This window comes from Macaca mulatta, chromosome 1 (assembly GCF_049350105.2).
Source record: "Macaca mulatta isolate MMU2019108-1 chromosome 1, T2T-MMU8v2.0, whole genome shotgun sequence".
NCBI classification, from domain to species: domain Eukaryota; kingdom Metazoa; phylum Chordata; class Mammalia; order Primates; family Cercopithecidae; genus Macaca; species Macaca mulatta.
In genome coordinates this window covers 59863402-59878762 of record NC_133406.1, presented here as the reverse complement: position 1 = coordinate 59878762, position 15361 = coordinate 59863402, and the positions used below count along the sequence as shown (strand labels likewise).

General features: G+C 51.9%; 1 protein-coding gene across 4 annotated transcripts in view; it reads right to left on the bottom strand.

Annotated features, from left to right (window-relative positions):
• Nucleotides 1–15361, bottom strand: part of LGR6 (leucine rich repeat containing G protein-coupled receptor 6) — a 123864-nt gene that overhangs the window by 103385 nt on the left and 5118 nt on the right. The window contains exon 1 of one of the 4 annotated variants that reach the window (XM_078002998.1): nucleotides 644–801. The exons of the other annotated variants lie outside the window; for them this stretch is intronic. Coding sequence (XP_077859124.1) covers nucleotides 644–726 — 83 coding nt within the window. The 5' untranslated portion in view covers nucleotides 727–801. Of the gene's footprint in view, nucleotides 1–643; nucleotides 802–15361 lie in introns of those variants that run through there. 4 annotated transcript variants of the gene reach the window in all.

The window sequence follows — 15361 nt, the reverse complement described above, 5'->3', positions numbered from 1 at the left end:
AGTTCAAAGCATATAATAAAAAGAGCTACGTTTGCTGGATCACACACTGTGCTAAAGACTTCATTGACCCATTTTACAGATGAGGTTCTGCAAAATTAAGGTGTCTCGCCACCTCTCCGCCTCTCCAGACCCCCACTCCACGTCTCTGCATTTTATAGAGCTCTTGAACATTCTTGGTTTCATTTCATCCTTTTTAACAGGTCAGGGAGCGAAGCATTATTTATTCCCATTCCAAATGAAGAAACGGAGATTCGGAAATACCAAGTTACTTCCCCCTGTGTCACAAAGTTAAGTAGTGGCAGCGCGAACCCACACCAAGTGGTTCAGTGGAGTCCCTAGCTCCACGCACGTACCCAGGAGAGAAGCGGCGGCCCCAGGAGCGGGGACAAACCTCGGGCGCGAGCCCCTGCCCACCCCAGCCCGCCTGGCCGCGCCCCTGCCCGCCGTTGCCCGCGTCGCCCGCCCCATGGCTGAAAGGGTTCGGAAGTGGGGAGGCGGCCTCAGCTCCCGGAACAATGGAGGGGGATTAGGGCCGGCCCGGGTAGCGCCCCACCCGTCGCGTCGGCCTCTGGGTCCTGCTCCCCAGGGCTGCGAAGGACCTGTGGAACTTTCCGGAGCTCGGCACCCCTCCCCGCAAGCCCACCTGGGCGCACCGCGCCCTGCACTCCCGGCCCAGAGGAGGTTCAGTCCCGCCCGCGTTAAGCGGCCCTCTCCCTCTGAGACCATCCGGCCCCTGGGGCCTCGAATGCCAGTTCCGCGGTCCAGTACCCGCCGCCCTCCGCACTGATCCTTTCTCGTTCTGCCGCTTCTCTCTTATGCCCTTCCCTCTGGATAGCGCCCCACCCATCTACCCTCTTCCCTAACTCCCGAACTATTTGGTTCATCAGAGCTATGGAAAAACTAGATCCAAGATCTGGATCTAAAATCCCTGTCCAGCAAGATGTTCTTCCTGATACCTAGCCTCACTCCCTCATGCTGCAGTTGAACTAAGTAAGAGTTCTCTGCCTGCCCTTATGGTGTAGCCCTCAGTGGCTCTGGGGTCAGACTGCCAGAGTTTGTATCTTGGCCCTAACACTTAGCAGTTGTTTGATATTGGACTAGTTCCTTTACTCTCTGTGCCTCAGTTTCTGCATCTGTAAAAGAGTATCTAATGTGTTGTGAGGTTTAAATGGGAGAACCCACGGGTGTAGCATGAATGTCAGTGGAAGTCCCTCTCCTCACCGCCATGCAACCCACAGAGCCCCTCCTGGTGGAGAAGCAGCGCTATAAAGTTAGGGAAGATGGGCTGGGGAGGCTGGGGGTAGAGTAGGGCGTTCTGGCTCAGCCCTGCCCTTAGGAGGCAGCAGCTGCCGCCTCTCTCTGGTGCCTCCAAGTGAGTGCCACCTGCCTCGCCCCTGATCTTCTCATCCTTTGATCTTCTGATCTCTGGCCAGGGTCTCCCAGCCAAAGGCATTCCTGTCTCCCTTGCCTTCTCCAAGGAAAGGCAAAGGGCTGGGCTCCCTCCCTTTGCCCCAAGCTCCTTCCTCCCTCCCCTGTGTTGTGTGTGTAACTAAGACTACCAGTCAGGCCCTGGGATGAAGTAACAGCCAGGACCCCTAAGGTGGCAGTGTCTAGGGAGAGGAGAGGACATGGGGAAGTGTTGGACATTGGGGCTGTTACTGGGCATGGTGCCCTGGGCTGGACCAGACACTGTTGGAAAGGTGCCTTCAGCCCAAGTTCCTTATTGCCAGAGCCGGTTTATGCAGAGTCCTGGATGAGCACTGGAGAAAGTGTGTGTGCCCCTGTGAACAGTGTGTGTTCCCTGCCCTCAGGAAACTTCGGTCTGAGGAGAGATTCAGAACCACAGATACTGCTGGACAGAGCCTTGTACATTAGTGCTGAAGGAATCTCAAGTACCTGTGGGTCAGGGAGGGCTTCCTGGAGGAAGCTTGGCCTGAGCTGGCCAAAAAGGACATGATTTGCCATCAGAAAGTGGCCTGCCTCAGAGCTCTGCAAAGGGGGGAAATGAGCTGGGGGTGTTACCATGGGAATGAGGGAAAGTATGGTGGATGAATGGTGGCCCCACTGAAGGTGTGTCTACCTCCTAATCCCTGGAACCTGTGAATATGATCTTACTTAGAAAAAGGGCCATTGCAGATGTAGCTAAGAAAGAGATCTTGAGATGAGGAGATCCCCCTGGGTTATCTGAGTGGGCTCTAAATCCAATGTCAATTGCCCTTGTGTAGACACGCAGAGCTCACACACGGAGAAGAAGGTGAGGTGAAGACAGAGGCGGAGATTGGAGTGATGTGGTAACCACCAGAAGCTGGAAGAGGCACGCAGTGGGTTCTCCCTTAGAGCCATTGACAGGAATGTGTCCCTGCTGACATCTTGATCTTGGGTTTCTGGCCTCCAGAACTGTGAAAAAATAAACTTAGGCCACCCAGTTTGCGGTACTTTGTCACGGCAGCCACTGGAAACTAACCCAGGTAAGTGGGGAGCAGTCAGCAGAGCCACTCTTCCCACTGTGGCTTCCTCCTGCCCCTCCCTCTGCTCGCCCTCCATCACTGGCCCAAGCCAATGACCCATCCCACACTTCTCCACCTAGGAAAGTCATTCTCACCCCCTTGAGACTCCCTCGGATCTACTCTGATCAGCAGTTCTATTCCCAGGGACTTAACCAACAAAAACACATCCGTGTGCTCACTAGACAACGTACAAAACTGCTCGTAGCACAGCTATCCACGGTACTCCCAACTGGAACATGTCCAGTTGCCCATCACCAGTGGAATGGGTAAACTCGGTTATATTAACCCATAGTGAGTACCATGCCACAATGAGGATGAACAAACCATGACCACCAGCAACAACATGGGTGAATCCTTAAACATGGTGAGGGAAAGAAGCCAGATGCAAAATAATGCCCCATTTATAATAGGGTTCAAAACACAGGCACAGCCTACCTATGTTGTTAGAAATCACGATCATCGCTATATTTATGGGGGAGGGTAGTGACCAGCAGAGGGCATGGGGGTGGAGTGCTTCTGGAAAGGTGATGACGTTCTCTTTCTTGGTCCAGGTGCTGGTTACACAAGTATATTTGCTTATGGAAGTGTATCAAGCTATACACTTATGATATGTACTCTTTTCTATTATGTATATTATATTTAGTTTAAAAAAACAAACACTGGGCCGGGCGCAGTGGCTCACGCCTATAATCCCAGCACTTTGGGAGGCCAAGGCAGGCGGATTACTGGAGGCCAAGAGTTTGAGACCAGCCTGGCCAACATGGTAAAACGCCATCTCTACAAAAATACAAAAATTAGCCGGGTGTGGCGGCACATGCCTGTAATCCCAGCTACTTGGGAGGCTCAGTAAGGAGAATTGCTTGAACCTGGGAGGCTGGGAGACAGAGGTTGCAGTGAACCAAGATCACACCACTGCACTCCAGCCTGGGTAACAGAGTGAGACTCTCTCAAAAAAAGAAACTCTGGAAGTCTTCCATGAACCTCAGGCTTTCTGAGGGCTCCCCTCTAGGTTCCCATGGAATCCTGTGAGTAATTCTCAGCTTTTATGTCATTAAATTGAAATTGGATGTTTACTTCTGTATATGGTTTCATCGTACTCATCTGTGTATCCTTAGCACTTTCCCCAGGCTCTGACACATAGTAGATGCTCAATAAACATGAGATTTGCTGGCATGGCCACGGGCTTTGGTGTTCCCAGACTTCCCCCCCAGGGTTTCCTGGCCATTGGCCCCAGCTCCCTGGATCTTCACAGGATTCCACAATGAGACACATTCCTTTCCACTGCTGCCGCATCCTACCTGCCTTCTAAGTGCCCCCACGACCAGCCTATGCTTGTCTCCTGCCTCACGCTTAATGCACAGGATGGTAATTTCCTGACCCAATTGTAAACTCTCTCAATGCAAAATTCAGGTCTTACTTATCTTGGATCTTCAGAGCCTAGGCAAGTGTCAGGCACGCTGTGGAGATTCAAGAACCCACAGCCTCAAATCTCTAGAGTCCTCTCTCCAAGCCTAGGGGTAGGCACATACCTTTGTTCGTCCTACCTTGTTTGGAATTGGATGGAAATTTTCAAAAGAAGTTTTCTTTAAAAAAAAGAATTAAGAGAATGAATAGGAAAGGCAAAAGCTTCTAAGTGGAAGGGTTTATAGAACAGATGTCTCACTCTAATGAAACCCAAGCCTGGCCACGAGCTGGCTGGCTGGCAGCTTAAGAGGCTCCCCAGCGCGACTCCTTCCTCACCGCAGCCGTCTGGGTTGGAAGCCACACCTCGGGCTCCTGCCTGCGGTGGAGCCAGGTTAGTGCTACTACCAGGTTTGAAGAGGGCTGCCCTCCCTGCCTCTCTCTCAAATAAGTCCATCTGCTCCAGCCTAGGGTTTTTGTTTTTCTGCTCTGTACCTCCCAGCCTCTGGCCAGGCATTTGTTCATTCATTCACTCACTCATTCATCTCTTCACTCATTCCACCAATATTTTTGAGCACCCATGTGCAGAGGGTTTGGGCCAGCACTGAGGATACCAGGAGAGCAATGGTGGCCAGGCCCCTGCTATCTTGGGGAGCCCAGCCTGGTTTGAGAAACAGACAAGTAACCAGGAATTAGAACCCAGGGGAATGAGCCTTGGGGCAGGGCAGGCACACAGAGGGGAGGCTTCCCCCAGAGTTGAGGGATTAGGGAAGGTTTCCCAGAGGAAGAGACATCTCAGCCAGCCCCTTACATCCTAAATGAAACCAATGCTTCCTTGCCTCTTCCAAACACTCCCCACCAGAGCTGCAGGCTTCTGGTCTGAACCCATTTCTTCACCATATCCTTGCAGTAAATCAACCGTGATGTCACAGGGCTGTTTCTTATAGACCTGGATGTAAACCAATGGTGCATCACCTAAGTAGAAACTAGGTAAAAGCAGTACTGTAGGAGATGGAGTAGAGAGTGGCTGTCCAGCAGCTCTGCTGATGATCTGACTTATTCCATGAATAAGCTTGAGGCAGTGCTTGGCAAACCCTAAAATGCAGATGCTGGCTCAGTAGGTTAGGGGTGAGGCCTGAGCTTCTGCATTCCTCACATGCTTCCAGATGATGCTGATGCTGTGCTGCTGGGCTGTGAACCATACTTTGAGTGAAAAGCTTTAGGATATCCAAGGGAATCCATAGAAGAAACCTCCTTTAAGCAATCTTTTATAAATATGTTTTAAATCACTTTTTTTTTTTTTTTTTACTAAGCATTGACCAGGCTGACTCATAGAAATATCCCACTGTGGCCTGGTCTAGACAAAGGTGTCTGGCCAAGGGGCCAACCAGAGGACAAAATCCGCTCCTGCCCCACTCATCAACTCTACCCGCTCCCTACATGGTAGGGCTACTGGGGCAAGGGGCACCCTTTTCTATTTCTCACAAAGATGTTGCCTGGACTAGCTGCAGCGCAGAACACTATGGGGCAGGCAGGCTGAGTGGGTGTGTGGATTTCTGAGGAGAAGCAGGCAGAGGCCTCTGACCTCCTTGGCAGGAGGCAGTCCCTCCAGGATCCCTGGGGATAGCGGGTGTGGCATCTCCAAGGTTGCCTTTATAGGCCAAGATTACTTCCTCATAGAGAAAGTGAAATGAAACCCAGGTCACCCCACTATTCCCTATAGGGCTAACAAAGAAGGGGTTGGCTTTGGGCTCTCTCCCCTCTGGCCAAAATAAGAGGGAAACTCGGGGGTATTATAGTAGGAAGGAGGAGAAACTCTTGGAAGAACTTCCCAGTGATCACATTCCCAGGGGGATCAAACACTAAGCAGATGGTGGGATGTAATGACTTGATCTGCCCATCTGGAGGTCCCAGCCCAGGTTAGGGGTAAGGGGCTGGAGTAAGGTGTCAGGAGGGCTCCCCAGGCCAAGTTTCTGAGCTTCCAAGCCTTCCCCTCTTACTACACACTCTACCTCTATGGCTCTAGGGCCATTCGTCCATCAGCACTGGGCATGCCAGGGTTCCAGGGGTTAGCCCAGGTATTTCCTGACCCCAAGCCCCACCCCCAGCAGGTCCCCTGGGCCCCGCAACATGGTGTCTTTGCGCCCCCATGCCAATCTAGACAGTGAAGCTAATACTTTCTGGCAGGTGGAGGCAGGGCAGGCAGAGGGGGAAGTGGCACCCTGGGCTTCTGCATTCAGAGTAGGGGAGTGGGCAACGAGGCGAGGGCTGGCGTGGCGTCGGCTGGCGGGGGGTGGGCATTCCTCTTTCCGCTGGCTGCACATAGTTAATGGGAGGCCTTGTTCTGGCTGGGCACACAGCCCTCGAGGTGCTGATGATGGCCATGTCCTGTTCCAGCCCCTGGGATCTCAAGTCTCACGGAGTCAACACTGCAAATCTCAGGGGACCCTGGCACTTCCTTCACATCACAGTCTCCTCATCATCGGCTCACTCATGCCCCCCCTTTCTTTCTCTCTCTCTCTCTCTCTCCACCTCCTCCTCCTTCTCCTCTCTCTCTCCCCTCTCTGCATCTTTATTTATACACCATCATTTGTCTCTATAATACCCTGGGGTCAGGAACTCTCACCCCACAGGAAACAGACCCAAAGGCATCAGAGGACTTGTCCAAAGGCACTCAGCATGTTGGCAGCAAAGACAGGGTCCTAGCCCGGGGTCTCCTGATCCCACTTCCAACTGGAGAACAAACCTAAAGCTCCAGTTGCTGGGGTCAGGAGGGCTGCAGACGAAACTGGAGGAGGGAAGCTTTGGAAGCACCCCCTTCCTCCAGAGGACTCACGCAGCTCCTCGCTCCACAGGACAGAGAAACACTGCAGCAGGAGGATGGGAGACTGCAGGGAGGGGCTGAGCCAGCAGGGCTCTGCAGGTCAGTGGTAGGATTTCCTGAGTCCAGGCGCTCACTCAGGCGTTACTAAGAATTTATCTCCACAGCTGGACCAGGGACTCTGTTTGTTGTAGTGAAAGTTAGTGTCAGCGCCTAGCACGGCTGTGCCTACTACTAAGTGTATGCTTAATATATATTCATAGGTTGAATAAATGAAAAATAATAGCTAACATCCATTGAACGGTTACTATGTGCCAGATGCCGTTCTAGGCACTTTGCATATATTAACTCATTTAACAAGGGCATCATTGTCATTCCTCTATTACAGGTGAGGAAACTAAGGCACAAAGAGGGTAAATCTTTCCCCAAGGATTGGTAAAAGGCAGAGCCAGAATCTGAACTCAGGTGGAGTGGCTCTGAGGTTTGTGCACTTACCCAGTCTGCTAGATTTATAAGAAACTGGGAAGGAGGCCGACACACACAGGATCTGACACCTGTGGGATGGGCCCTCTGCCCTCCCTTTCAAGCAGAATCCCTGCCCACCAGAGACTGACAACTGCCTCATTCCCAGAATCGCTGAAACTCTGGTGTGCCCCCTGTGCCCACTCTAGCACAATGCACCCCATAGTCCCTGGCCCCTGCAGATGCCACACTCAGGCCAAGAAGCACCTCCAACCCAAGGATGCTCAGTCTCCCCTCTAGTCCTGGGGCCGCCTCCTGCACATCTGGGCAAAGGCTACCTTGTCTTCCCTGTGGCATCCCTGAGAAAAAGACCCCTTCCTCTCATCCCCTCCTGCCCTAGCCTCTAGGTTAAGGGGAGAAAGGGCTACATAATTTGCAGGACCGGCCGGGCACAGTGGCTCACACCTGTAATCCCAGGACTTTGGGAGGCCAAGGCGGATGGATCACCTGAGGTCACGAGTTCAAGACCAGCCTGGCCAACATGGCGAAGCCCTGTCTCTACTAAAAATACAAAAATTAGCCGGATGTGGTGGCAGGAGCCTATAATCCCAGCTTCTTGAGAGGCTGAGGCAGAAGAATCGCTTGAACCCAGGAGGCGGAGGTTGCAGTGAGCCGAGATAGCAACATTGCACTCCAGCCTGGGTGACAGAGCGAGACTCTGTCTCAATAAATAAAAATAAATAAATAAATAAATAAATAAATAAATAAATAAATAAAATAATTTGCAGGACAAAGTGCAAAATAAAATGTAGGGCCCTTGTGAAAAAAATTATTAAAAATTGTACACAGCTCTCTCACCTGTAATCCCAGCAAGTTCAAGACCAGCCTGGGCAATATAGTGAGACCTCACTATAAGTTTTAAGTATTTTAATTTTTAAAAAACTTAAAAATTAGCTGGTTGTGGTAGTGGGCACCTGTAGTCTCAGCTACTCGGGAGGCTGAGGTGGGAGGATCACTTGAGCCCAGGGAGTTGAGGCTGCAGTGAGCGGAGATCATACCATTGCACTCCAGCCTGGGTGAAGTGCAAGATCCTGTCCCAAAAATAAATAAATAAAATAAAATAACACACACACACACAACCAAAAAAATGACATGGTAACAGCAGAGCAATGACCCAAGCACGGGGCCCTGTGTGACAGCGTGGAGGGCATGTCTGTGAAGGGATCTCAGGCCACCCTGGGCCCGGTCCCCCAAGCGCAGTTACCTGCTGAAGCAGGCTGAAGCAGGTAACTGCACTTGGGGGACCGGGCCCAGGGTGGCCTGAGAGGTGAGCTGGTTCCCAGCTCTGACTCCTTTCGGTCCTGAGCTCTCATCTGCCCCAGGTAAGTGAGGGTGGGAGCCCAGGTCCTGTCCCAATTCTCATTCTCTCTTGCTTTTGTCCCAGACAATGGTTCCCCTCCTTTCTCGTCTTCTCCCAGCCTTCTAATCTGCTCTGTCCACCACAAAGGCAGGAGATTAGTTTACAGCCCCTTCCTGCCTCAACTCTCACAATTCCTGGACACTTGATCCAGCGTCCTCCATCCTCAAACACTCCTAACCCTGGGTTGCCCCAGATCTGGAGCTGAGAGGAAGGGAGAAAAAATGAAATGCATACACTGGATCTGTTTACAGCCCTGTCCTGAGCGCCCCCTGCAGGCGGAGACCCATACTGGGGTAGGGGGTGTGTTCTTGAAGGACATGTGTGTGTATGTTTGAAGGAGGTATGTGTGTGTATGTTTGAAGGAGGTATGTGTGTGTGTTAGGTCTGTGTGTGTTTGGAGGTGTGTGTGGGTTTGTGTGTTTGAAGGTGTGTGTATGTTTGAAGGAGGGGTGTGTGTTTGAAGGAGGTGTGTATGTTTGAAAGAAGGGTGTCTGTGTGTGTTTGAAGGTGTGTGCATGAAGGAGGTGTGTGTGTGTTTGAAGAGGGTGTGTTTGTGTGTGTGTTAGGTGTGTGTGTGTTTGGAGGTGTGTGTGTGTTTGAAGAAGGTGTGAGTGTGTGTTAGGTGTGTGTGTGTTTGGAGGAGGTGTGTGTGTGTTATGTGTGGTTGTGTGTGTTTGGAGGTGTGTGTGCTTGAAGGAGGTATGTGTGTTAGGTGTTGTGTGTGTTTGAAGGAGGTGTGTGTGTGTTAGGTGTATGTTTGTGTGTTTGGAGGAGGTGTGTGTGTGTTAGGTGTATGTTTGTGTGTTTGGAGGAGGTGTGTGTGTGTTAGGTGTGTGTGTATGTTTGAAGGAGGTATGTGTGTGTTAGTGGTGTGTGTGTATTTGAAGGAGGTGTGTGTGTGTGTTAGATATGTGTGTGTTTGAAGGAGATGTGTGTGTATTAGGTGTGTGTGTGTTTGGAGGTGTGTGTGTGCTTGAAGGAGGTATGTGTGATGTGATCCCGAGAAGAGGAACCATGAGCACAGATCCTGCATACAGGAAGCTCCCAGACTGAAGCGGGGGCATGGCCCCTGCCCTAAAAGAGTTCCCCTCTTCTGATGCAAAGAAACATGGCTCCTGTCCACAAGGAACCCTGAATCTGATGAAGTAGAGCATCACAGTCAGACAAACATACAGACAGATGGGGACACACACACCCTACAAAGACATAGTGAACATAATACTATCTGATATTTTCACAGGAAATAAAATCACACCCCCTGTGTGCAAAACGCCCCCCAAGCAGGATCTTGCTTCATGCAACAACTCATTGGGCAGAGATGATTCTCGACACCTGACAAGTGTCAACCTTGGTCTTCCCATTCCTTGGCCTGTGGGTTTTCCTTTGCACCACGACCACCTTTCAGGGGCTTCAGAATTAGGGGCCTCAGTTAGACACCAGCGTTCCCTCCTCTGTGCCCCGCCTGCTGCGCGGTATCTGGCCCTACCTGGGCGTGTTTCTCACTTCCTACAACAGGTCACAGTTATTTGCGCGTGTCTTATCTCTCTCTCCAAGGCTCCAGGAGAGAGGAAAGAGGGCAAGTATTCAATCCACATTTGTCAAATGAACAAATGAATGATTGAATGAATGAATGCTTGCTCCTCACAACAGCCTGGGAGTTTAAGTGGCACTATCATTGGTTATTAACACGGGGCATGAGGGGCACCGCAGCACCAGTGGGGAGGACAAGTATTGCCAGAATCCACACAGTGTGCTGATAGCAACTGAGGCTTACACACACTCTACCAAACTGCGCTGTTCTTCTTCATGCAAAGGAACATGGAGCACGTTGGGAGAGGTCTAGAGACCTGGAGAAAAGAATCCTCACACCGGATTCACTGAGAAGGCTTCCTTCCTATAGGAGGTGCTAAAAGCTTCTTAGCCGGGGGCTGCCTTTGGCCTGTTTCCCGGGAGTCAACGATTAACTCAGATAGGGGGGCAATTCTAACTTGCAGATCACATAGGGAGTTGGAATAAACCTCCATGTACTAGGCTCCCATTTTCCTGGTTCACCCACATATTCCCCTATACAAAAAGCCCTCCCTCTGCCCTGCAAGAACCCCAGCAATGCACTGGGCTGCGGCTGCTACGTGGAAACAGTGGCTCCGCACTGCTCCTCTGTTCCTCCCCCTCCGTGAGTCCATCTGCCTTGGCTTTGGGCCTGGGGACCACATCCAAGTCCCTGACACTGGTGCAATGGAAGGCACTCAGCACCTTTCTGCCACCTTTCTGTCAGTCTGGACACTCTCGGGGACACTCCCACCTCCTCCAGCACCTCCAAGGGCAAAGGGGAAAGGATGGTGGCGGGGCAGAGAGTGAGAGGCACTGTGTCCTAGGACCGACCCTCTGGGTCTCACTCTCAGCAAGCCCTAGGCAGACAGAGTCAAATAGGCGAAACGAAGGGCCACTGCAGGCCTGCCTCCACCCCTTCTCCCAAGTGCCTCTCTCAAGGGGAGACCAGATAGATAATAACCATAGCTCCCATAGATTGGACATTTGCTATGTGCCAAACACTGTGTCTAATTATAAACATCTTTCCGTATGCCTGTTTTGAAAGTAAGAAAACAGAAGCTGAGAGGGGTGAAGAAACACACAGCCGTAGCTGGTTAGTGCTGGAGCCTAGCCTTGAACCCATGTCTGCTTGGCTGCAAACATGCACTCTTTCTTCTACAGCAGTGCTTCCAGGTGTGTGTCCAGATGGGGTCTCCTATGCCTTGGGATGGCTGGATGCTGCCCAGGGTTAACTGGGTGCCTTTCCCCTGAGAGGCCTTGTTGGTTTACCCGGGACGCTGGACACCTTGGATTGGGTTTGTGTGTTTGTATATGTGTGTGTCTGTGTTTTTAAAATGTGTTCTCTGAGGGAAAAAGGGCAGAAAGCCCTGCTCTAGAACATGCTGCCCCAGGGAGTGGGACAGAACAGGTCATGGAGATGAAGTACGAAACCCCATTGAGGTTCCTCATTCTATCCTGGGCTCATGGCTTCCCCTTCTCCTGGCCCTGAATTAAATCCTTCTGGTATTCAGGACTCAAGCCTCTTCTCTCTCCCCTGGGACTTCCCTGACCACCTCAGTCCTCTGTCTCCCTTGAATGCCCATGGACCTCACCTCTGGTCCTCCCTGGATGCTCCCGGGATTATCTGATACAGTGAGTTCACTTTTCACGTGCACCTGGCTGGTATCTCACTGAAGTCATCACCCTGACTGCCTCCCAGAGGACCCAGCAGACAGTAGGTCCTCAACGTCAATGCTGATGATCATCTCCACACTCAAGGATTCTGTCTTACCCTCCCCAGAGTCCCCAGTTTCTGTGCTGAGCCCCAATACCTTCCCCTCCAAGCAGTCCCCATAGATGGGCTCCCAGAAACCACTGCTGGTGGATGGGAGGGAAATGGGGCAAACCACTGATCCTTCCCCCAGAAAGACGGGAATTATAAATAGGCTTTGAGAGGCTGCTTGACCTGGGATTTTGACAAGCCCAGAGTCCTGCTCATTCGCTTGGAGCTTGGAAACCCCTCAGCTGTGGGCCTCTGAGTGTTATCCCCACTGGTAAGTGGGGATAACACTAGCACCTCTCTGATGGGGTTTATGTGAGATGATGCAGATAAAGTGCTTGAGCACACTTCTTGCCACATGCCAACCATTCAGTAAATGCTGGTTATCACTGTTATTGGTATAGAAGAGACACCAGGGTGATGGTGGATTCCTATGTATGTGTCTCTGAACCTATGGGGGCCCATCGAGACTGGGTCCCAAGAATGAACGTTCCTGATGAGCTAGTGTCTTCCTGGAAGAAGATCACAGTCCAGGGAATGAATACATCAAACAGGAAGGTATCCTCACCATGCTGGAGCAGACAGGAGAGGCAGAGAGCTGGGCACAATGTGATTCCCCGGTCCCAGCCTCAAATTCACGTCTCATAGCTAATCAGAGAGAGCCCTGATCTCCCAGGGATGGGGGAATTGAAGATACAGAGCATAGGCATCCCCTGATGGTTTCCGGAGGAGAAAAAAGGTCGTAGCAGAGAAGGGAGGACTGGGGATGGGACACAAAGGAAACTTCAGTTCTGGAGGTGCCTTAAGTAGCCGGGCCCAGCCCCCCCAACCCGCCAGCCGCCAGCCTGCCCGTGGCCTGCTCTGGCATGGCTCCGGGGGGCACAGTGCCAACCCCTGAGCTCTCCCCCCACCATGTCCTTTCGCTGCTTCCAAAATAACTCTCTGCTCACTGCCCAAGTTTGGCCTCTCGGGTGTTTTTCTCCTCCTGGGACCTGTTCTCCCATGTCTGAAGGGCGAGGGAAGAGACCTGAATTGTCATCAGGGACTGGAGATCACTCCATTTCTGACAATGGACTAGTTAGTACAAGGGGCCCCCACAATTCTCAGAAGCCCCCAGGTCAGTGAGTTCATTTCAGTTTGGCTGAAAGAAGTTGCCATTTCCAACCTGGGGAAGGGGGATTGGCATTTTTTCCCCCACCCCATCTCCTGCACCTTCCCAAGGTGTCTGAAGCCCCGGCAGGCTCCTTGATCTTGGCCCTGCTCCCAGTAGTGGGTCACTAGCCTAAGGTCAAACAACCCATTAAGGATGAGCTCAAAGGAAGATCCTCATGGCCCCTCAGGGCATGTCTGCCCCCCACCCTCCCCACCCCCACAACAACACTCCCAATCCCAAATGCCCCATCCACCCCTGCTTTTCCTTGGGCTATAGCAGAGAAACTCTAATTTCAAGGAACTCCGATTTCTGGGGAGAAGTTGGACTCTCCAGACAGTGCTAACCTAGAAGCCCAGATTCTTCCTCTTTGGAGAGTCTCCCACCAGGCGGCAGGCTTAGCCCCAGCTCCTCCGGGCATCGCCTGGGAGAAGGATCACTTCCTCCATCATCCACGCCCAGGAGCCCAAGAGCAGAACTGGCTGCTTGAAAGGCCTGTTTCCCTGAAAGTCAGTGGGAGGGGCTTTGTTAGTAAAGAAGGAGGGTGGGAGGGAAGGAAGGGTGATCTGATGGGGCTCCAGAAGATGAGACTCTGCCATCCTAACTCCCCATCCTGTCCCCGTAGCTCTGCTGGGCCCTTTTCATGGTAGTTTATTTGTAGTTGAAGGCATTAAGAAAAACTATATTAATAGTAAACATTTTGTAAGCCCTTATAGCATAAAAGACCCTTTGCTTTCTTTGTCTCATTTGCTCCTCCTCACAACCCTTTGAGGTAGATACTATTAGTGTTTCCATTTTGAAGACTGAGAAACTGGAGTTTGGGGGAGGTTAAGTGATTTGCCCAGAGACACGGCTCATCAACAGGGGAGCTGAGACTTGAACCCGCGCCCAGCAAGGCCTCCCCATTCAGATACCCTCTGTGCCCTGTCTGTCTCTCCCCTGGGGGGCATGGGTCAGTGCAGGAAGCAGGCTGCAGCGCGTGTGGGGCCATCAGGGTTGAGAGCCCATGGAATGGGGGGAAGGTGGGGTGGAGTGGGGGCAGGCTGGGGGCCAACTCTGCTCTGAGCCAGGCTTTCTTCTCCTCCGCCAGCCGCCCCACCCGGCCGCGCCCCATGCCCGCTGCTGCCAGAGCCGAGAGGTTTCCTTTTTCTTTTGCCTAGGGCTGTTTCCTGCCTTTCCTTTGAACTGGGGTGTTGGCTCCCCCACACATTCACCCACCTCCGGCGACCCCCCGGGTCTGCCTTCTGATGGGCCCGCCCTACTAGGCTCCACTTTGGAGCAAGGCTGGGACGGGAGAGCCCCACAGGACCCCACTTCCTGGAGTCACTGTACCCCTCCTTTGCCCCTCTCTTCCCCGCACTGGTCTGGGTGCTGCCTGGGTCCTCCCCTTCCCTCCTTCCCTTCCCTCACGGCCTGCTGCCGAGCAGCTCTCCCCGGGAGCTTTCTCTGTCCCGCACCAGGAGCAGGAGACTCAGAGTGGGTTGCTCCCTGCCTCTCCCACTTTCTAGTTTTTCATCCAAAACATGGCTTCTCTGGACACTGAGGTACAGAGAAGTTTTGGGACCTGCACAGGGTCTCATAGCAACTGAGAGACTGAAGATTAGAACTCACAAACCCCAAGTTTCCGGAAGGAGGAGTCAAACTCTTAGAATCTATTAGAAAGGGCGATTAAGACTGGGCCAGGGAAGGGTGGCCTTGGAAGTGAGAAATGAGACCTGGCCCATTGGCACCTCCACCCCCAATTCACAACACATCCTCTCCAAGGCTGGCTCTCCCCTGTTAAGGCCGCCTGTTCTTTGCTTCTGCATCTCTAGACTATATAAGGGAGCACGCTGGGGTCTTCCATCAGGTGTTCCCTTCCCCTCCCTGGTTTTTCTAGACTGTACTCAAAAAAAAAAAAAAAAAAAAAAAAAAACCTAAAATTACTCTGGGTTCCCAGTAGAGCTCATTCCATCCTCTTGGCAGCTTCTTCTGCCTCTCACAGGCCCCAACTACACACATACCTATCCTATACCTTTCATAGAACAGACCTGTTTCCCTCCCTCCCATGCTAATTCCAGGACTTCCTCCTCCAGGAAGACTTCCATGACTAACATTTCTTGGCCCTGGTCACCCTAATAACAACACCCTAATAACAATGGACCAGACATTATAACAAACCCTTTGCAAACATCATCTCAGTGAATCCACACAACAGCCCTATGAGGTAGATCTTAACCCTGTTTACAGGTGAGGAAACTAAGTCACAGAAGGGCTAATCAACTGGCTGGGGGTCACATAGCTAGTAAAT